This window comes from Ranitomeya variabilis, chromosome 1 (genome assembly GCF_051348905.1).
Source record: "Ranitomeya variabilis isolate aRanVar5 chromosome 1, aRanVar5.hap1, whole genome shotgun sequence".
NCBI classification, from domain to species: domain Eukaryota; kingdom Metazoa; phylum Chordata; class Amphibia; order Anura; family Dendrobatidae; genus Ranitomeya; species Ranitomeya variabilis.
In genome coordinates this window covers 738,859,771-738,882,702 of record NC_135232.1, presented here as the reverse complement: position 1 = coordinate 738,882,702, position 22,932 = coordinate 738,859,771, and the positions used below count along the sequence as shown (strand labels likewise).

At 46.7% G+C, this 22,932-nt stretch overlaps 1 protein-coding gene across 4 annotated transcripts in view; it reads right to left on the bottom strand.

Moving 5' to 3' along the window:
* The window catches only part of CDC42BPB (CDC42 binding protein kinase beta), a 96,046-nt gene that overhangs the window by 41,532 nt on the left and 31,582 nt on the right, over positions 1–22,932 (bottom strand). Inside the window, exons 7-22 of one of the 4 annotated variants that reach the window (XM_077268938.1) lie at positions 22,722–22,922; positions 12,822–13,070; positions 12,263–12,342; positions 11,968–12,134; positions 10,917–11,036; positions 10,698–10,831; positions 9,351–9,593; positions 8,898–9,008; positions 8,037–8,290; positions 7,652–7,757; positions 7,223–7,347; positions 6,996–7,101; positions 6,181–6,231; positions 5,504–5,652; positions 4,320–4,414; positions 4,162–4,235 (exon numbers count right to left, since the gene is read on the bottom strand). In XM_077268938.1, coding sequence (XP_077125053.1) covers positions 4,162–4,235; positions 4,320–4,414; positions 5,504–5,652; positions 6,181–6,231; positions 6,996–7,101; positions 7,223–7,347; positions 7,652–7,757; positions 8,037–8,290; positions 8,898–9,008; positions 9,351–9,593; positions 10,698–10,831; positions 10,917–11,036; positions 11,968–12,134; positions 12,263–12,342; positions 12,822–13,070; positions 22,722–22,922 — 2,265 coding nt within the window. The remainder of the gene's footprint in view (positions 1–4,161; positions 4,236–4,319; positions 4,415–5,503; positions 5,653–6,180; positions 6,232–6,995; positions 7,102–7,222; positions 7,348–7,651; positions 7,758–8,036; positions 8,291–8,897; positions 9,009–9,350; positions 9,594–10,697; positions 10,832–10,916; positions 11,037–11,967; positions 12,135–12,262; positions 12,343–12,821; positions 13,071–22,721; positions 22,923–22,932) is intronic. The other 3 variants (XM_077268948.1, XM_077268958.1, XM_077268967.1) reach the window with 3 other exon arrangements.

The following is a 22,932-nucleotide window of genomic DNA, read 5'->3' as shown; positions in this document are numbered from 1 at the left end:
GTCTACAAAAAGGTAAAGGTCATTACAATGGCAGTTGGCCTGGGGTTACTGGGGTTCATGGCTGTGATCGGACTTACGTCTTCCCAATAGGCAAGAAGTGAGGACGTGGAGGAGGTAGATACTGGAGCCTATGAGGGACATCACATCAGTACCATGTACCCTGCAGTCCGGGGATCACAGCAGATACGCAAAAGGCAGCAGAGTTCTCAGAAGTTCTCAAAATTTGTCATTTTTTTTTAAATTTTTGGGCCAGATTCATCATTTACTTTTTTTTAAAGCTATTCCATAGTTTATTTGCCATTTGTTGACTTTTGTTTGAAGCAAACTCATCAACATACAAGATAGCGCACACAATTCATGAACTTTGTGCAAAAAACACAAAGCTTATTTTTGCTTTTGCCATCGCTTCAAGAATTTTCCTGGCAAAAAGTTGCACGTTACGTTAAAATGTTGCCAAATGTGAGCAAATTTTCAGGCGTACGGAAACTTTTAATAAGTTGCAATTAATTACCGTAATCGGTTGCAAACATCTCGCCCATATTGGAAAACAGAAAAAAAAAAATTAACAGGCATATGTAAAAAAAAAACAAAAACCAAAAACATAAAAATGACAAATTTTAGCCGGTTTTTGTTTTGTGCCAAAACAACAAAAATTACTAAACTAAAAAATTACTAAACTAAAAGGGAAGAAATGCGATAATGAATCGGGTACTTTATGCTTTAATAAAGCGCCATCCTCAATATTTCTGCTGGCTGTTATTGAATGAGAACAATGTACTTTACATCCAGAGACAGACCACCCTGACCGTGGGACCTGTTGGCTGCGTGCAGCGCTATTCTTCTCTTTAGGCTGATACATTGTAACAAACTACAGCTGTGCAGGAAGGTCAAAGAGGGTTTGAGCCTCAGAATGAGAACAAGAGTAGAGATGGGAAAACCCGAACAGTAAAGTTCAGCGTCCGTACTAAACACCTACTGTTCGGGCATGGACACCGACTTCACCAGGAAGTCCGTGTTACTGTTCAGGTTCGGCTGCCTGAATAGCGGGTGTTTGTCGCGCTGTCATGTGCATGACAGCACAGCAAACACCACTTCTGATCGGTGGTGAAATCATCCCCGCCGGTCAGAGAGCCACGGTTCCCACGCTGTCAAATGACAAAGTGAGCGCTCAGCTGTGATCGGAGGTATAAAGTTTACCTCCGGTCACTGGTGTCAGCAGATGGGACTACAGCTCCCATCATCCAACACTTGCTGCTGCTAATAACAGAGAGCAAAGGAGCGGCTGATTGGTTTATTCATTAGCTGACTCCTGCGCTGTAAATAAATAATTTAAAAACAAAACAAAAAAAACGGAGCAGGTTCTCTTATATTTTTGATAACCAGCCAGGCAAAACCCACAGCTGGGGGCTGCAACCCTAAGCGGTCAGCAAGGCTGGTTATCAAGAATAGAGGGGTCCCCACAATGTATTTTTTAATTATATAAATAATAATAAATAATTAAAAAAGGAACGAAGCGGGGTCCCCCTGTTTTTGACAACCAGACTTGCTAAAGCAGACAGCTGGGGGCTGGTATTCTCAGGCTGGTAAGGGGCCATGGATATTGCATCCCCCCAGCCTAAAAATAGCAGCCGCCCAGAAAAGTCACATCTATTAGATGCACCAATTCTGGCGCTCTGCCTGGCTCTTCCCACTTGCCCTGTAGCACTGGCAAGTGGGGTTAATATTTGTGGGGTTGATGTCACCTTTGTATTGTCCGGTGACATCAAGCCCACGGATTAGTAATGGAGAGGCATCTATGAGAAAACTATCCAGTACTAATCCAATAGTGGTATGGTAAATAAAGACACAGCCAGAATAAAACCAAACAAATAAATAAGGCAGCACACTGTAGCGCTAAAACATGCAAACATGAAAGTTGAACTGCATTACTGCACTAGAAATATGAAAAAAATGAGAGTGTTTAGCGCATAAATTGGCCAATTTACAAAATACAGCACACTGTAGCGCTACCAGGTACACATAAATTGGCCAATTTATGCGCTAAACGCTCTAATTTTTTCATATTTCTAGTGCAGTAATGCAGTTCAACTTTCATGTTTGCATGTTTTAGCACTACAGTGTGTTGCCTTATTTATTTGACTATCTACAAGTTGGTGACTCTAGGTTCAGCACCTGTTCACACTTGATCTATGTTTGGATGTGACGGTCAGTTTTTTGAAATTTGTATTCACTAGCCTTCTGACCGAGCACTCTGCCTCTTAGCCACAGGTGTTTTAATCGCAGCAGGTCCATTACCCCTCCACAGAGAGAGAGAAATTTAGTCTTAAGAAAAGGTTTCACAGGTACCCATTCAGATGAAGACGTTTATTCTCAGCGAGGAAAGGAAAGCGTAGGACCTGGTACATGAGAGATGCCCTAATGTGGCTACCAGGTACACATAAATTGGACAATTTATGCGCTAAACGCTCTCATTTTTTCATATTTCTAGTGCAGTAATGCAGTTCAACTTTCATGTTTGCATGTTTTAGCGCTACAGTGAGCTGCCTTTTTTGACTGTGTACGAGTTGGTGACTCTAGGTTCAGCACCTGTTCACACTTGATCTATGTTTGGATGTGACGGTCAGTTTTTTGAAATTTGTATTCAACAGCCAGAATAAAGTCCTTTCTTAGAAATAAAACAAAACACACTTACTTTTTTATTTAAAAATAACAAACGCAATGATACTCACCTAACTCCTAATTTCACCAAAGTCCTCGTTCTCCTGTAATAAAACTAAAATAAAAAACAACAATGTACCATACCTGTCTGTCGTTCTGTCCCACGCTGTAATTCATAAACCGTTTTCAACCTGGACAGTGCCAAGATGCGACCGTCCAGGCTGAGAACCACTGGGAAATAAGCTGCTGCGAGCGTAAGAAAAACTCTCATGCTGTTAGCGGGGATCTCAAAGAGGTCACTGCAGTTCAGACCAGCTGGGAACGCAGCATCAGTGACCAGAGGTAACCTCCATGACGTCACCACCGGTCACTGAGGCTGTGCTCACAGCAGTTCAATCATCAGTGGCACGCAGCTTTGACGGTCGAATCATGGCACAGTTCAGGTTGAAAACGGTTTATCCCCCAGACATGGATTACGGCGTGGGACAGAACGAAAGACAGGTATGGTATATTGTTATTTTTTATTTTAGTTTTATTACAGGAGAACAAGGGCTTAGGTGGAATTAGGCGTTTGGTGAGTATAACTGTTTGTTATTTTTAAATTAAAAAAAGGGAAACGGTGTTTTGTTTTATTTCTGGCTGTGTCTTTATTTACCATACCACTATAGGATTAGTAATGGATAGCTGTCTTATAGACGCCTCTCCATTACTAATCCGTGTGCTTGATGTCACCTAACAATACAAAGGTGACATCAACCCCACAAATATTAATCCCACTTGCTACGGCTACAGGGCAAGTGGGAAGAGGCGGGCAAAGCGCCAGAATTGGCACATCTAATAGATGTGCCTTTTCTGGGCGGCTTGCGGGCAGCTATTTTTAGGCAGGGGGAGCCAATATCCATGGCCCCTTACCAGCCTAAGAATACCAGCCCTCAAGTGTCTGCTTTAGCAAGGCTGGCTGTCAAAAATGGGGAGTACCCCACGTTGTTCTTTTTTTAAATTATCTAAACAATTTAAAAATACTACAGCGCAGGAGAGGCTAATGAATACTCACATCAGCTGCTCCTGCTCTCGCTGTTATTAGCGGCAGCAGGTGTCGGATGATGGGAGCAGTAGTCCCATCCACTGATGCCAGTGACCGGAGGTAAACTTTATACCTCCGATCACGGCTGAGCGCGCAAGCTGTCTTTTGATAGCGTGGGAACAGCTGCTCTCTGACCGGCGGGGATGATTTCTCAGTTGATTTGAAGCAGTGTTTGCACATGACAGCGTGGCAAACAATGGATGTTTGGGCCCCCCATTCAAGTGAATGGGGTTGGGGTACTGTTCTGGTACCTGAACCCAAACTTTGAATAACTTCACCAAACCCACCATACCAGAACACCCAGGTGTCTCCCCATCTCTAAAGAAGAGGGCTTCCATTCACTGACAGCAAGCACAGGTCTTAAGAAATATGTCAGTCATGGTAAATGTAGGTTTGAACAGACGGACACATCTACTTACCCTCAGGTCGTGGGGCAGGGGAGAGGTGTTGAAGTATTCGAAGATTGATTCCTGGAAGTCTGGGAGTTTAAGACCTGAAATACAAAGACAAACCACAAAATTAGAAGCAGAAAAGCCGACATCCCTCTTATAGATCCTCAGGCAGGAGAAGCACTGACCACCATCATCTCTCATCTTCTCCTCCAGCTTCTTCTTTAGACTCTGCGTTTCTTCCAGGAGCTCCTTATTTTTAGCTTCAGCCTCTTTCAGTTTACTAAAAAGAAACAAAAAATTATAAAAATATTAGTATCAATAAAATTATTTTGGAAACAGTCAGCGAGCTGGTTGACACAATGAGCACAGGTTAGGCTACTCTCACTAGCGTTTTTGAATCCGTCGCAATCCATCGTTTTGGGCAAAAAACGGATCCTGCAAATGTGCTCGCAGGATGCGTTTTTTGCCCATAGACTTGTATTAGCGACGGATCGTGACGGGTGGCCACACGTCGTGTCTGTCGTGCAACGCATCAGTCGTGTTTTAGCGGACCGTCGGCACAAAAAACGTTCAAGTGAACTTTTTTTGTCCGTTGCGTCTGCCATTTTCTACTGCGCATGCGCGGCTGGAACTCCGCCCCCTCGTCCCCAGACTTCAGAATGGGCAGCGGATGCGTTGAAAAACTGCATCTGCTGCCCACGTCGTGCACAAATTTTACAACGTGCGTCGGCCCGACGCATAGCGACGGACCCGTACCGACGCAAGTGTGAAAGTAGCCTAAGGCTACTTTCACACATCAGGTTTTTTGTTTCAGGCACAATCCGGCAAGTTTGGAAAAAAGTGGATCCGTTTTATTTCTCATAGAGTTGTATTAGCGCCAGATTGCGCCTGAGGGCTACACGTTTCATCTGTTTTTTTCCGGATCCGTCCAAATAGTAGTTTCCGGCAGACAGAGAAAACGTCCAGAGGAATGTTTTTTTGTGCAGCGAAAAAAGCGCACAGTGACGGAGCCGGCCAAAAACGTATGAAACGGAGATGTGAAACAATGAATCCGGCCTCCGGATCCGGTTTCCAAGCATTTTCCATTAAAATCATGCAGATTTTCCGTACTGGGGTCTCTCTCTCTCTCTTTTCCCGGAAGTCACTCCCCTCCAGGAAGTCACTATAACTCCATGTTAAAAATAAAAACCCGGATCCGGCAGAAAAACGGATCTGTTACATCAGTTTTTTCACTATTTGCAACGGATCCGTTTTTTGGAACATTAGCCGGATTCTGCCTGAAACAAAAAACCTGATGTGTAAAAGTAGACTAACAGGTGTAGTTTGCTCCTTCACAGAGGAGGTTGTTATTTCTACGAATATTCCTTACTTCTCGAACGAGATGTTGGAGTCCTTTGCTTTCCGCAGCTCCTCCATCACCATCTGTTTGGCACGCAGTTCGGCGTCGAGAGCAGACTGCAGCTCCAGCCGGGCGGACATGTCCAGCTTCTGGCTACGCCGCACCTTCCAGAGAGGATCCTGCAGAGAAGAGGCGACCGATTAATGCCACCAAGACACAAACCCAACACCCAGCAAGGGGTTAATTAGAGGACTACAACTCCCATCCGCAGCTACCATTGTTGACATTTGCCTGTGGGGGGGGGGGACTGGGCAGTGCCAGAGGGGCCAGACAGCAGGTTTATGGAAAAGTTCAGAATTAGGACAACACATCCACCGATTTAGGTCAGTCCCAACACCAGAAATTAGGGAAACAGATCCTGAGGAAGAAAAGTATTAATCCTTATCGCAAATAATCACAAATCTCAGGTAATCAAGGGTACCGGAGACACCCCAGTTCCTGGGGATCACACAGCGTTTATTGCTGCTGCACAGATGACTCAGGATCCTTTGTGTGATCTGGAGTCACATTCATCAAAAAAGTTTCTTGAAAAGTTTGAGCAACAGAGAAATAGATGGCGACGACAGAAGAAGTGATGACACATGCAGGGAGGCGCCATGAATCCCACCACCATTTGTCACCAGAGCAGGGACGACCACAGCACTCACCAGCCTGTCGGCACTGTATGGCGCCAGGCCCTGCGAGAATGACATCTCAGGCTAAAGCAACAATCAGAACACAAAGGGTTACCGGAAACCAAAGGAAAACTACGTCTTACATGACGATACTGAAATACTCTGTGCGGCTGGGGTCCCTGAGGTTCACTACAATTCCACCCCCCCACACATTATAATAATATCCTAGAATAACGTGCTGCTGTGGCTCCTTATACAGGGACAACAGCTCACGCCTATCCTGAAATACTCTGTGCTGCTGAAGACCACTCTACGGTCGCTATATAACTCAACGACCCCGTCACACCATCCCACCCTCATTATGAAGCTTCTCATCCGGTAACGTAAGCCACGATCCTCTCCTGAAATACTCTGTGCTGCTGGGGTCCCTGCAGTTCACTACATTTCCACCCCCCACACATTATAATAATATCCTGGAATAACGTGCTGCTGTGGCACTCTGCTCCTTATACAGGGACAATAGCTCACACCTATCCTGAAATACTCTGTGCTGCTGAAGACCACTCTACGGTCGCTATACAACTCACTGACCCCGTCATACCATCCCACCATCATTATGAAGCTTCTCATCCGGTAAAGTAAGCCACGATCCTCTCCTGAAATAATCTGTGCTGCTGTGATCAATCCCATGGCTTATCTTGCAATTATCAATTTGCCACTATGGCCCCTTTCTTTTCAGGATGGGTGGGGCGTCTGAGGTCAGCCCCCTTTAAATCTCTCATACTGCCGATTTCTAAAAGGAAAAGCAGCTGCATATCCGATGGCCACACTTCTCTGCCGGCACTTACCAGTGTTCTAGACCCCAGACTGGAGCTCCGCAGCGTCTCTAGCTCCTCCGTCATCTTAGACGCCAATGCCTGCAGGTAACCGCGGGCGTCCTTCTCATCGCTGACCCTGGGAAACAAAACCACTACATGTCACCATCAGCTCTACAGAGAAGTTAGCTACTTCCTGTGACCGACACTGCAGGCAGACGAGGTGCAGGGAGAGTCACTTCCTCTCCCGGGTCACCTACCACTGGATGATCTCTGAGATCTGAGCTTCCCAGTGAGCAACGGACTCCTTCTTATTCGTCAGGTCTTGCAGTTCGTCCTCCATTTGTCGGTTTTGTGCCGATAGTTTATCCACAAAGGAGCAAAGCTGGAAAATGGGAGCAAAGTGGGGTGAGCAGACTGGGTTAAACCCGATATAAGAGACTCCCTATGTAAACATAGTGTTAATCTAAAGTGGAATCCAGTAACAAGAACTGCAGCGTCACCACAGGAGGAATGCGGTAGTACACAGTTCTCATTTTAATCAAGAGTGCCGGACATGCTGGGCCCTGTAGTGTATCTTTGTAACAGCTGATAGACATATATACAAAGCCCCATCCTCAAGCTCCTAATTACCCCAAATTCTCTTTGAAAATGTGTTAACCCTTTCATCGGTGTCCGGGCTGCCTTACCCGCTCGGTCTCGGTAGAAAGCTTCTTGTTCTCCTCCAGTAGGATGCTTCGTTCTCGTTCATACTTTTCCTTCACTGTTCCTACGGCTTCTTCCATCTCCATGTGTCTGGAAAGTTAAGAAGGAACGGAGCAATGATTTCAACGGCCAAAGCTGGAAAAGCCACAAATCACCGGCCCACCAGGGGCAAGTGCGTCAGAGACATCTAACAACTGCTGGCTGAGCCGATCATTAAAGGGGTCCAAGGAGGAGAGCAGCGCATGAAGATGATGGGCACCAATGCTGCATCAGAGGCCAACTCCTGGCACAACACTCGCGGTGCCCACCCCCTTCCCCCCGGGACCACAAATGCCGTGCGCAGACTCGCTATCCCCGCCCCACACTCACAGTGCCCACCTCTCGCGCTTTGCTTTCTCCAGCTTGTCCCTAAGCATGAGGATCTCCTTCTGCAGGGCGAGCTGCTGGCTCTCGGAGTCGTGGATCCCTTTCTTCACGTTCTTTAATTCTAAGGAGTGCGAGTTCTCCCGCCGCAGCAACTCCTCCTCGTAGTACAGGATCTTCTTCTCCAGCTCGGACTTGACTTTGGTCAGCTCCTGCTGGTGCTCCAGTGTCGCCCCCGGGGGGCGTCCTCCCTGCTTCAACTGAACACAAGAGATTGCAGAGTCAAACCCATGATGTGAATAGAAAGCCCTGCGTCTCACAGCGGAGGATTTGTTACAGTGGCAGCTATGCCTTCCTCTAGACTCCAGACTCGCATTACCAGAACTGATACATAGTAACAAACCATCAGGAGAGTTTTGTGCTGTAGCACTGTCGGCTCACATGCTTTATTTCTAGCCTAGGTACAACTGTCAAAAATACTAGTTCTGCATGGGGTTTTCAGCCTCTGCATGTAAGGGTGCGGTCCAAGACTCACCACCATCAGATCATTGGGGTCTGACACTCGGCACCCCCAGATTTCAGCCGTTTGCAGGTCCCGCGGCGGCTGGATGTGTACAGAGGCGAGACATCACCGCTCTGCAGCTTAGCTCCTATTATAGTGAATGTGATCTGAGCTGCAGTACCCAGAACGGCCACTACTAGATGCACAGACTGCGCCGACTCAGTCCCAATCATTGTTGCTCCGGATCATTAGGGGTGTCAGATGCCAGATCCCATTAATCTGATATCGATGACCCATTCTAAGCATAGTTCATCAATATCTAGAGGACATTCACTTTAAAGCTACCGACATAACTAATCCGCTACCTTCAGAGCCTCCAGTTCACTCTCCAATTGCTTGGAAAAGTTGTCACTGTGTTCCCGCAATTTGCGTTCCTTCGAGGCCTCGGCGCTGGTGTCTTCAAGTTGGGCCTCCAGCTGAAAAATTATAGGGACAATATATGTAAAAGATGAGTCCTCCTCCCTCACCAGAACCACCAAGTGCCGCATCTCAGCCCCATCCGCATCTCAGCCCCATCCGCAGCCCCCCCCAGGACCATCTGCATCTTCATCCGCATCTCAGCCCCATCCGCAATTCTGCCCCATCTGCAGCCCCCCCAGGACCATCCGCATCTCAACCCCATCCGCAGCCCCCCCAGGACCATCCGCAGCTTCATCCGCATCTCAGCCAAATCCGCATCTCAGCCCCATTCGCAGCCCCCTCAGGCCCATCCGCAGCCCCCTCAGCAGCCCCCTCAGGCCCATTCGCAGCCCCCTCACCTCTTTTCTCGCCTTCTCAGATTTGCGCAGTTCCTGCCGCACAGAGTCCAGTTTTTGCATAACGGCTTCCAGTTCTTCCTCCTTGTCCCGAAGCTGGCGGGTAAGCTTCTGCTTCTGAGAGCGGAGGGTCGCCATCTCGTCGTTGAGCTCAGAGAACTCTTGCAGGGCGAACTTCCTCTGCTGGTGCGCATCCTTCAGCTCCTTGGTCTGAGCCTTGAGCCGCTCCTGCGCCTCTAGGTGTTGCTGCCAATGGGAAAAATAGAGGTTTACACTTGGATAACGCACCCATCACCAGGAAATCCCGCTCTGCTCAATATAAGATCATGATCGAGCAACTGTGAATAAGACACCATTCTTTACACTGCTGGCTGTATCCAAGAAGTTAGAATATATTATTCTTACTCCAAAAAAAAGGCCGACAGGGGATCTTTCACCCCAAGCAGGACAGTACATGTGGAGGGGGCCCCGAAAACTCCCTACACAAGCAGTGGACACATAAGCATACTCAGCATGTAGCAGATCTGCTGCAAAAGCCACAGTCTGCGTGCAAAGCCCTACACTCCGCACCAACGCTGCTATTATCTGCAGATTCATCGGACCAGGCAAAAAATACATTGGGCTTTGCAGCTGCAGAAATCTATGACAAATTCCAGTTGAACGCCCACCACATTTCTTCTAGTCGTAAAATCAACGAACTGCACCAAGGAGTGAGAACAAAGGCACAAGGAATTGTAAAATCTGACAATGAGCACATATTTGTGGTCAGATGGGTATAACAAAGGCGGACGTTTACTACGTGGTGAGTTAGTGTGGAGCACAGAAATCCGTCATCAATAAGGATCACCTGACATTGTGTGTATAATGCCAGATAGTCCGAGATCAGCATTCAGCACCACTCCTATCCAGAGGCCACATGTGGTACTGCAGCTCATTCACATAAAGGCAGGGCACTGGAACCACTCTGATAAGTTTGTATTAAGATGTGGCACAGCGATCCAAATGTTCTTACCTCCTGCAGAAGCTCTAAGTCCAGCAATGTTGATAATTTAAGGCCCTCTAATAATTAAACTCGTCTGTCCCATTTTCTAGGAGACTTTTAAAAGGGTTTTCCTGAATTAATTTCACCTTTTTTCTTCCCCGCAGGCTCAGCACAGGCCTGGAGGACAGATGTGAAGCTTACGCAAGGTTGGCAGTCACATCATTTTCCTCTCAGGAAACTCTCGATTTTAGAGCTTTACCTCCACAGACATCACTTTTCTTCAATGATTCCAATAATCCGGCACTCTGGGGCTGAAGTGCTGCATTATCAAATCCTGAACAGCCGGAGAGTCTCCTCACACAACCCACCTTCTGCAGATCATCTCGCTCCTGCTTCAGGATCCTCTGCTGTTTCTCAAGGCTTTTGATCTTGTTGACAGCCTCCTCCAGCTGCTGGCGTAAAGCGACGGCATCCTCCAGCTGACGCTCTATCCGGTTAGAATCTGAAATAAAAATGGTAAACATGATAGAACGAAAACAAATGGTTGCGTCCCTTCCCCATCACTGGCCCAAACTGCCCTGAGATACCTGATATTTTGTTCTTCAGACGCTCGATTTCCTCGTTCAGCTTCCGAATCTCCTTGTCCCGATTTAGGGTCCCCATCGACCGACTGGAGCCCTGGAGGGACTGCACGGCCTGTGTGGACTCTGGAGGGGGTACACGAGAGCAACAATAAAGATGTACTGAAGAGATCCATAAGCCTGGATGCATCACTGGTTCTGATGACTAACGGTGGAGACCTGGACGCAGAGATGATGAGAGTGAAAGAAAAACAGGCCTGAGCATGCATACCCACCTGTGCCTTGTCGGACACACTGACTAATGTTCAGCACACAAACAGCGTCCATACAGCTGCTCACATGCCAGCTGCAGACAATCGCTGGCCTCTGCGTTCTTGTGCAAATACATGAGGAAGCACCGACACAGGGAGAAAGATGGCAGCACAGGCGTGGCAGTGGGGGCCAAAGGTGGAAGCACGGAAGTGGCAGCGGGGGTGAAAAGGTGGAAGCACAGGAGAGGCAGCAGAGGGAGGTGGAAGCATGGAAGTGGCGGCAAGGGGCAGAAGGGGGAAGCACAGAGGTGGCAGCAGGGGGAGGTGGAAGTACGGAAGTGACAGCAGGGGGCGAAAGGTGGAAGCACAGAAGTGGCAGCAGGGGGCAAAAGATGGAAGCACAGAAGTGGCAGTAGGGGGCAAAAAATGGAAGCACAGAAGTGGCAGCAGGGGGCAAAAGGTGGAAGCACAGAAGTGGCAGCAGGGGGCGAAACGTGGAAGAACAGAAGATGCAAGCATGGAAGCAGTGTCATGGATGGAAGCTGGAAGCACAGAATTGTCAGAAGGTTGGCTGAAGGTGGATGAAGCACCGACACGGAGCGTAAGGTGGCAAAGGGCTGCAAGGGAACCTTAAATCTGACTTCTGATGCATACGACTGACTTTACACTCTGAGGGTTTCTCATCTAGATCATAAATCTATAGGACGCGTGTCTTCTGCTCTTTGTTCTCCTCTAAGTTGGAGGATGCGGGACCTATTCCCAGTACTTGGACCCCCAATGGTTACACTGAGGGCTGAGGATCTCACCCTGCAACTTCCTGTTCAGCTCCAGCTTTTCCTGCTCCAGTCGTCGTATCCGGCGCTCGTAGGCATCAATCTGCAGGCTGTTCTCTAGCCCGCGCTGCACATCCTCGTCTTTGGTCACGGCGTTTGGGTGGATGGTGTCCTTCAAGGAGCCTCGGTCGGAAAAACAGCTATGAAACAAAGAAATCATGACTAAGGATACAAGAATTAGGTAGGAAGTGTGTGACCGTAACCACATGATAGCAATAAGGCCGCGCATCCTCCATCATCTACTTCCCACACCCATCATAAGGTTTACCTGTCAGTTGTGTATGTAAATCCCACAAACGGGAGGTGGAACCCCGAAAATCCACTGTGAGTACTCGGGGGAACCATTTCCTGTAATAGAAATAAAAAAATATGTGAAGATAGTTTGGTTTATCTCTTAAAAGAAAAATCCACCACCTGTCTCATCACGGGCTACCGCTCTATCTTCCCCCACGCTTTATACTGCAGCCCTACTTATACAGATTAGTTGCAAAAATTGAACATGGGAGCCAATTTCCATTACGAACAGAATGATTATTACAGTAACTACGGGTAAATTGATATTTGTATTTGTGAGACACAAAAGGTACAGACTGCAGAAAGGCAAATGGTCAAGAGTGACCAAAGGTCTGGAGGGTCTGGCTGGATGAACAAGCACAAAGCCTCCACTTGTAATGAATGCATCTATTATATTAGATAATATATAACAGCGCTCCACACTGCTCTATTAGCTAAATATGCCTTAAAAGGGGCAGTCCAGTTCTGAACATCCCCTTTAAAATAATTCCCAAAAGGGCCTGGACACATCACTCCCATCTTCCACCGCTTACTGGATTCCGCAGGATGTCATCATCCACATCAAAGTTGGACGTGTCGGAGGGGCTGCTGACATCGGGGATGTAGGGGGCCTCCATGTTTCGGATATTCTCCCAGGCGATACCCTCGAAGAAGGGGTGCGCCTTGAAGTCGTCAATGCCGTTCTGTCCCAGTCGGCGCTCTCGGCTGCAGATCAGCCTCTGGATCAGATCCTTGGCAGTTTCCGACACGTCGGCGATGTGAGACGGGAACTGGAATCTCTCCTGGAAGAGACGGGAAACGTCAGATCTGATCACACGGGCATTACAGATCAATGCAAACAGTTCTGCAACTTACTAATATACTTTACGTTTCCATTATTCACCCTTTAAGGTCTCTGCTTGCTTTCAGTAAATACAAACATTATCCTTTGCACCAGTCCTGGCCTAATACTTGCCACTGATGAGGGTTTAGTACATTTGTACAGCACCTACACAAAGTGGCAACAATTTCTCTTGTACTCATACTTGGTTACAATGTATTGACGCCAATAAAAACTTAAAAGGGCTACTTGTTTAGTTTGTGATACCGGCGGCGGCATCGATCTGGAGCGCTGCCATGAGGCGTAGAGAGCCGTCAGCAGTACGGGTGCATCTAATGGAAGATCACAGCCACTTCATTACAGACATGACAAACTAATTACCCCCCTCAGGACGAGACAATGCAGACTAGTATAGTCTGGAAGGTGGCTGGGCCAGGAGGGGAGTCCAACAACTAAAGGTACCGTCACACTCAGCAACTTTGCAAAGAGAACGACAACAGTCCGTGACGTTGCAGCGTCCTGGATAGCGATCTCTTTGTGTTTGACACGCAGCAGCAATCAGGATACCGCTGTGCCATCGCTGGTCGGAGCTAGAAGTCCAGAACTTTATTTGGTCGTCAGGTCGGCGTGTATCGTCATGTTTGACAGCAAAAGCAACTATGCCAGCGATGTTTTACATGGAGCTAACGACCTGTGAGAACGATAAGCGAGTCACCGCTATGTCACTGGATCGCTCCTGCATCGTTCTGGAGTTGCTGTGTTTGAAGTCTCTACAGCGACCTAAACAGCGACGCTCAAGCGATCTAGTTTAGGTTGGCTCGTTGTCTATATCGCCACAGCGTCGCTGAGTGTGACGGTACCTTAAAGCACGTGTCCAGTCCCTCCCAAAATTTTCATACCTCTTCCGGTCCCTACCTATCCCGATACCGTCTAAGACATTGCATGAGATCCATACCATGATCTCAAAATTCCTTTGGCTGGGAAAAAGACCCCGGATCAGACAAAAGACCCTATTTAGACACAGGGGGTTGGGTGGATTGTCTTTACCCAATTTTATGTTGTATTACAAATCAGCCCAACTAGCCCAGTTAACTTCATCTTGTGCTGATAAAGACACCCAACCTAGGTGGATTGGTTTAGAATCCTCCTTTTTAGGACTAAGCAGAAACTCCCAAAAGGTCTACACATAACAGCACCATTCACCTTCCATTCCTTAATCATTTGGCGAAAAGAGAGGTTTAAGCATAATCTCCAATCTAAATCCTCCCTGTTGACGCACCTCTTCCATAATCCGGACTGCCTGCTGGGGCTGGACCCCCGCCCTTTCTCGTGGTGGATCTCCAATGGCATTTCCACCTTGAGGCAGCTTTGCACCCCTTTCCACACGTTACTTACCCGACAAGAATTCACTCAAAAATTTACCCCACCAGCAAGAGAGGCATTACGCATGTGTCAAATATTCCATTTCGCTAACCAGATCATGCAGTATAGGGTCCCTCCGCGCCCTACTGGGTATGAACAAAGATGTATGGTAGATCCCTTGGGAGGAGGAACCATTTCTCTCATTTACTCATCCTTAAACGACACCCAGGGTGATGAAAAATTAACATTCATGGAGCAGTGGGAAACAGATCTGAATGTATCAATGTCCTTGGAGGATTGGCGTAGGAGTTGTACTACACTTACCAAGGGAAGTTGTCAAACTTCGTTAATTGAGACATCTATTAAGCTTTTGCACAGAACCTACCTAGTTCCAAGTAAATTACATGCCATATACCCTAACACATTGGACAGTTGTTTTCGGGGATGTGGAGCGCGGGGCGACCTAGAGCATATCTGGTGGGGATGCCCAGTGGTTTCGACACTGTGGAGGGAGGTGCGGTCCGTGGTGGAGAGAATGTTCGGTGGGAGAGTTCTATTAAACCCTACGGTGTTTCTTCTGGGGACTAAGGTGCCGGGTTTTTCTAATAAGTTTCACAATTTGGTTGCCCAGCTCTGCATGGCAGCAAAGCTACACATTGCGTCAAGATGGAAGACTCCTTCGCTCTCAATGATGTCGGTTTTGGACAAAATGAACACCATACTTCTTTATGAACGTATTCAGGCCACAAGAAATGATACATGGGATATTTTCTACCAGACTTGGCGTCCCTGGATGGACTTGGATGTTAATAATAACCTGGAGCAGACCTTGTTATTATCCTTGTGATGGTTCTAATTCTATTTACAATCATTCCTGTTGCATAATGCTCAAGGGCTATTTAATCCCCCCCCCCCATCCCTATGTGTTTTCCTTCTTTGTCTATGTCTTACTGTTTTAAATGTTTACTTTATATAAGTTTAGTCGTTCCTTTTATACGACTCATGTTCTTATGTTCTTATGTTACATGATTTACAATTGAACAATGATCCCCTGCGAGGGAAAATTGCTGTTAAATTTTATTTGAGAAAATAAAAATCTATTGAAACTAAAGCACGTGTCCAGACATTCAGTGGGAGGACAATAAAACTGCTACTTGTCTTATTATAAAGCAGAAATAGCACCGAGCCGACCAGAAAGAGGACACGATACCACTGCTCCATGCTGGAATACCCCTTTAACCCCTTCACCACCAAGGGTGGTTTGCACGTTAATGACCGGGACAATTTTTACAATTCTGACCACTGTCCCTTTATGAGGTTATAACTCTGGAACGCTTCAACGGATCTTGGCGATTCTGACATTGTTTTCTCGTGACATATTGTACTTCATGATAGTGGTAAAATTTCTTCGATATAACTTGCGTTTATTTGTGAAAAAAACGAATATTTGGCGAAAATTTTGAAAATTTCGCAATTTTCCAACTTTTAATTTTTATGCCCTTAAATCACAGACATATGTCACGCAAAATACTTAATAAGTAACATTTCCCACATGTCTACTTTACATCAGCACAATTTTGGAACCAAAATTTTTTTTTGTGACGGAGTTATAAGGGTTAAAAGTTGACCAGCAATTTCTCATTTTTACAACACCATTTTTTTTTAGGGACCACATCTCATTTGAAGTCATTTTGAGGGGTCTATATGATAGAAAATACCCAAGTGTGACACCATTCTAAAAACTGCACCCCTCAAGGTACTCAAAACCACTTTCAAGAAGTTTATTAACCCTTCAGGTGTTTCACAGGAATTTTTGGAATGTTTAAATAAAAATGAACATTTAACTTTTTTTCACACAAAATTTATTTCAGATCCAATTTGTTTTATTTTACCAAGGGTAACAGGAGAAAATAGACCCCAAAATTTGTCGTACAATTTGTCCTGAGTACGCTGATACCCCATATGTGGGGGTAATCCACTGTTTGGGCGCATGGCAGAGCTCGGAAGGAAAGGAGCGCCATTTGACTTTTCAATGCAAAATTGACTGGAATTGAGATGGGACGCCAAGTTGCATTTGGAGAGCCCCAGATGTGCCTAAACATTGAAAGCCCCCACAAGTGACACCATTTTGGAAAGTAGACCCCCTAAGGAACTTATCTAGATGTGTGGTGAGCACTTTGACCCAACAAGTGCTTCACAGAAGTTTATAATGCAGAGCGGTAAAAATAAAAAATCATATTTTTTCACAAAAATGATCTTTTCGCCCCCAATTTTTTATTTTCCCAAGGGTAAGAGAAGAAATTGGACCTCAAAAATTGCTGTGCAATTTGTCCTGAGTACGCTGATACCCCATATGTGGGTGTAAACCATTGTTTGGGCGCTGGGCAGAGCTCGGAAGGGAAGGAGCGCCATTTGACTTTTCAATGCAAAATTGACTGGAATTGAGATGGGACGCCATGTTGCATTTGGAGAGCCCCTGATGTGCCTAAACATTGAAACCCCCCACAAGTGACACCATTTTGGAAAGTAGACCCCCTAAGGAACTTATCTAGATGTGTGGTGAGCACTTTGACCCAACAAGTGCTTCACAGAAGTTTATAATGCAGAGCCGTAAAAATAAAAATTCTTTTTTTTTTTCACAAAAATGATTTTTTAGCCCCCAGTTTTGTATTTTCACAAGGGTATCAGGATAAATTGGACCTCAAAAGTTGTTGCCCAATTTGTCCTGAGTATGCTGATACCCCATATGTGGGGGGGAACCACTGTTTGGGCGCATGACAGAGCTCAGAAGGGAAGGAGCGCCATTTGGAATGCAGACTTAAATGGATTGGTCTGCAGGCGTCACGTTGCATTTGCAGAGCCCCTGATGTACCCAAACAGTACAAACCCCCCACAAGTGACCCCATATTGGAAACTAGACCCCCCAAGGAACTTATCTAGATGTGTTGTGAGAACTTTGAACCCCCAAGTGTTTCACTACAGTTTATAACGCAGAGCCGTGAAAATAAAAATTCTTTTTTTTTTCTCACAAAAATGATTTTTTAGCCCCCAGTTTTGTATTTTTACAAGGGTATCAGGATAAATTGGACCCCAAAAGTTGTTGTCCAATTTGTCCTGAGTATGCTGATACCCCATATGTGGGGGGGGAACCACTGTTTGGGCGCATGACAGAGCTCGGAAGGGAAGGAGCGCCATTTGGAATGCAGACTTAAATGGATTGGTCTGCAGGCGTCACGTTGCATTTGCAGAGCCCCTGATATCGGAAACTAGACCCCCCAAGGAACTTATCTAGATGTGTTGTGAGAACTTTGAACCCCCAAGTGTTTCACTACAGTTTACAACGCAGAGCCGTGAAAATAAAAAATCTTTTTTTTCCCACAAAACTTATTTTTTGGCCCCCAGTTTTGTATTTTTCCAAGGGTAGCAGGAGAAATTGGACCCCAAAAGTTGTTGTACAATTTGTCCTGAGTACGCTGATACCCCATATGTGGGGGTAAACCACTGTTTGGGCGCATGGGAGAGCTCGGAAAGGAAGTAGCACCGTTTGACTTTTCAATGCAAAATTGACAGGAATTGAGATGGGACGCCATGTTGCGTTTGGAGAGCCACTGATGTGCCTAAACATTGAAACCCCCCACAAGTGACACCATTTTGGAAAGTAGACCCCCTAAGGAACTTATCTAGATGTGTTTTGAGCGCTTTGACCCACCAAGGGCTTCACAGAAGTTAATAATGCAGAGCCGTAAAAATAAAACAAAATTTTTTTCCCACAAAATTATTTTTTTAGCCCCCAGTTTTGTATTTTCCCGAGGGTAGCAGGAGAAATTGGACCCCAAAATTTGTTGTCCAAGTTGTCCTGAGTGCGATGATACACCATATGTGGGGAGAGCCACTGTTTGGGCGCATGGGAGGGCTCGGAAAGGAAGGAGCGCCATTTGGAATGCAGACGTAGATGGAATGGTCTGCAGGCGTCACATTGCGTTTGCAGAGCCCCTAATGTACCTAAACAGTAGAAACCCCCCACAAGTGACACCATGTTGGAAAGTAGACCCCCTAAGGAACTTATCTAGATGTGTGGTGAGCACTTTGACCCACCAAGGGCTTCACAGAAGTTTATAATGCAGAGCCATAAAAATAAAACAAAAATTTTTTCCCACAAAAATTATTTTTTAGCCCCCAGTTTTGTATTTTCCCGAGGGTAACAGGAGAAATTGGACCCCAAATGTTGTTGTCCAATTTGTCCTGAGTGCGCTGATACCCCATATGTGGGGGGGAACCACCGTTTGGACGCATGGAAGGGCTCGGAAGTGAAGGAGCGCCATTTGGAATGCAGACTTAGATGGAATGGTCTGCAGGCGTCACATTGCGTTTGCAGAGCCCCTAATGTACCTAAACAGTAGAAGCCCCACACAAGTGACCCCATTTTGGAAACTAGACCCCCCAAGGAACTTATCTAGATGTGTTGTAAGAACTTTGAACCCCCAAGTGTTTCACTACAGTTTATAACGCAGAGCCGTGAAAATAAAAAATCTTTGTTTTTCCCACAAAAATTATTTTTTAGCCCCCAGTTTTGTATTTTCCCAGGGGTAACAATAGAAATTGGACCCCAAAGGTTGTTGTCCTATTTGTCCTGAGTACGCTGATACCCCATATGTTGGGGTAAACCCCTGTTTGGGCACACGGGAGAGCTCGGAAGGGAAGGAGCACTGTTTTACTTTTTCAACGCAGAATTGGCTGGAATTGAGATCGGACGCCATGTCGCGTTTGGAGAGCCCCTGATGTGCCGAAACAGTGGAAACCCCCCAATTATAACTGAAACCCTAATCCAAACACACCCCTAACCCTAATCCCAACAGTAACCCTAACCACACCTCTAACCCTGACACACCCCTAACCCTAATCCCAACCCTATTCCCAACCGTAAATGTAATCCAAACCCTAACCCTAACTTTAGCCCCAACCCTAACTGTAGCCTTAACCCTAGCCCCAACCCTAGCCCTAATGGGAAAATGGAAATAAATACTTTTTTTTTATTTTTCCCTAACTAAGGGGGTGATGAAGGGGTGTTTGATTTACTTTTATAGCGGGTTTTTTAGCGGATTTTTATGATTGGCAGCCGTCACACACTGAAAGACGCTTTTTATTGCAAAAAATATTTTTTGCGTTACCACATTTTGAGAGCTATAAATTTTCCATATTTTGGTCCACAGTCATGTGAGGTCTTGTTTTTTGCGGGACGAGTTGACGTTTTTATTGGTAACATTTTTGGGCATGTCACATTTTTTGATCGCTTTTTATTCCGATTTTTGTGAGGCAGAATGACCAAAAACCAGCTATTCATGAATTTCTTTTGGGGGAGGCGTTTATACCGTTCCGCGTTTGGTAAAATTGATAAAGCAGTTTTATTCTTCGGGTCAGTACGATTACAGCGATACCTCATTTATCTCATTTTTTTATGTTTTGGCGCTTTTATACGATAAAAACTATTTTATTGAAAAAATAATTATTTTTGCATCGCTTTATTCTCAGGACTATAACTTTTTTATTTTTTTGCTGATCATGCTGTATGGCGGCTCGTTATTTGCGGGACAAGATGACGCTTTCAGCGGTACCATGGTTATTTATATCTGTCTTTTTGATCGCGTGTTATTCCACTTTTTGTTCGGCGGTATGATAAAGCGTTGTTTTTTGCCTCGTTTTTTTTTTTTTTTTTCTTACGGTGTTTACTGAAGGGGTTAACTAGTGGGCCAGTTTTATAGGTCGGGTCGTTACGGACGCGGCGATACTAAATATGTGTACTTTTATTGTTTTTTTTTTTATATTTAGATAAAGAAATGTATTTATGGGAATAATATATATTTTTTTTTTTCATTATTTTGGAATATTTTTTTTTATTTTTTTTTACACATTTGGAAATTTTTTTTTTTACTTTTTTACTTTGCCCCAGGGGGGGACAATACAGATCGGTGATCTGCCAGTTTGCATAGCACTCTGACAGATCACCGATCTGCGAGAAGTGCAGGCTGCTTCACAGTGCCTGCTCTGAGCAGGCTTCTGTGAAGCCACCTCCCTCCCTGCAGGACCCGGATCCGCGGCCATCTTGGATCCGGGTCTGGAGCAGGCAGGGAGGGAGGTAAGACCCTCGCAGCAACGCGATCACATCGCGTTGCTCCTGGGGTCTCAGGGAAGCCCGCAGGGAGCCCCCTCCCTGCGCGATGCTTCCCTGCACCGCCGGCACATCGCGATCATGTTTGATCGCGGTGTGCCGGGGGTTAATGTGCCGGGGGCGGTCCGTGACCGCTCCTGGCACATAGTGCCGGATGTCAGCTGCGATATGCAGCTGACACCCGGCCGCGATCGGCCGCGCTCCCCCCGTGAGCGCGGCCGATCGCGTATGACGTACTATCCCGTCGGCGGTCATACGGGCCCACCCCACCTCGACGGGATAGTACGTCAAATGTCGGAAAGGGGTTAAATAAAACAATCACTACATAGATAAGAGGAACGCGAGACGGATCAAATAAAAGCTGTCCAGAGGGGCATGTCAGAGGGAATTGGACACGGGCCCATCAGGTTTTTATGTTAAATGTGTTTTTTTCTTCACTGTTTTGAATGAGCATTAAACATAAAATCACCACAATTATAAGGGGGTCCGTCACCCCAAAACGAGATGTGAGCCATTTATACAGTGCTATAGGGAAGGCTTTTAAAACTCACACCTGCCATATAGACTTCCCTTTAATTGTGCAGAAAACTTATATTGCCTAATGAGCGCTCCTCAGTGCACCGCTCAGCGTGTCGCACGCTCGCCTTGGTGTGAGCTCCTCAGCGCACTGCTCAGCATGACGCATGCTCGCCTAGGTGAGAGCTCCTCAGAGCACTGCTCAGCATGACGCACGCTCTCCTAGGTGTGAGCTCCTCAGCGCACTGCTCAGCATGTCGCATGCTCGCCTAGGTGTGCGTTCCTCAGAGCACTGCTCAGCATGTCGCATGCTCGCCTAGGTGTGCGCTCCTCAGTGCACCGCTCAGCATGTCGCATGCTCGCCTAGGTGTGCGCTCCTCAGCGCACCGCTCAGCATGACGCACGCTCTCCTAGGTGTGCGCTCCTCAGAGCACTGCTCAGCATGACGCACGCTCGCCTAGGTGAGCGCTCCTCAGAGCACTGCTCAGCATGACGCACACTCGCCTAGGTGAGCGTGCGACATGCTGAGCGGTTCACTGAGGAGCTCTCACGTGGGCGAGCATGTGACATGCTGAGCACTGCACATACTAGTGAACCATTCAGCATGTCGCTCGCTCACCTAGGTCAGTGCTTAACGCACCGCTCAGCCTGCTGTACGCTCGCATAGGTCAGCGCTCCTCAAAGCGCCGCTCAGCATGTTTGCTTGCCTATGTGAGCCCTCCTCAGTGCACCACTCAGCAAGTCGCGTGCTCTCCTAGGTCAGCGCTCCGTTCAGCATGTCACATGCTCACCTACGTGAGCGCTCTTCAGTGCACCCTTAACCATGTCGCATGCTGAAGTGAGTGTTCACCTCAGTATAAAGCATGTCGCATGCTCGTACAGTTGAGCCCTCCTCAGTGCACTGCTGAGTAAGTTGCACGCTAGCCTAGGTCAGCGCTCCATTCAGCATGTTGCACGCTCGCCGAGGTCAGCACTCCTCAGCGCACCTTTCAGCATGTTGAATGCTCGCATAGGTGATCGCTCCGTTCATCATGTCATACACTCGCTTAGGTAAGTGCTCCTCAGCGCACCATTCAGAATGATAACATAGGATCCACCATTCACAATAGGTGATGTCAGAGCTCACCACCTCCTCCTGTACAATGACTGATAACACCTCTATATACAGTAGATAACAGGATCTACCATTCACAATAGGGGATGTCACAGCTCACCCCCTCCTCCTCCTGTACAATGACTGATAACACCTCTATATACAGTAGATAACAAAGGATCCACCATTCACAATAGGGGATGTCACAGCTCACCTCCTCCTCCTGTACAATGATTGATAACACCTCTGTTTACAGAAGACAGGATCCACCATTCACAATAGCGGATGTCACAGCTCACAGTCTTCCCCTCCTGTACAATGACTGACAACACCTCTGTATACAGTAGACAACACCGGATCGAAAATGGGCGAGGTCACAGCTCACCTCCTCCATCCTAACTTGTTGAGAGATGTATATTACAACCGCTGGGGGTCCTACGCTGCCTCTTGATCAGATCCTTGGGATCAGAGCTCACCTCATGGTTCATGATCTTCCCATAGGTTTCCACCAGAGACTCTGCGTAGAAGGGGGTTTCTCCATATAACATTTCGTACATGCAGACCCCTAGAGACCACCAGTCGCACTCGGGCCCGTATTTCCCCATCCCGTCCTCCATAGCTTGTAAGATTTCTGGGGAGATGTAATCTGGGGTCCCCACCGCCACCGAAGACTGCACCTATAAAGCA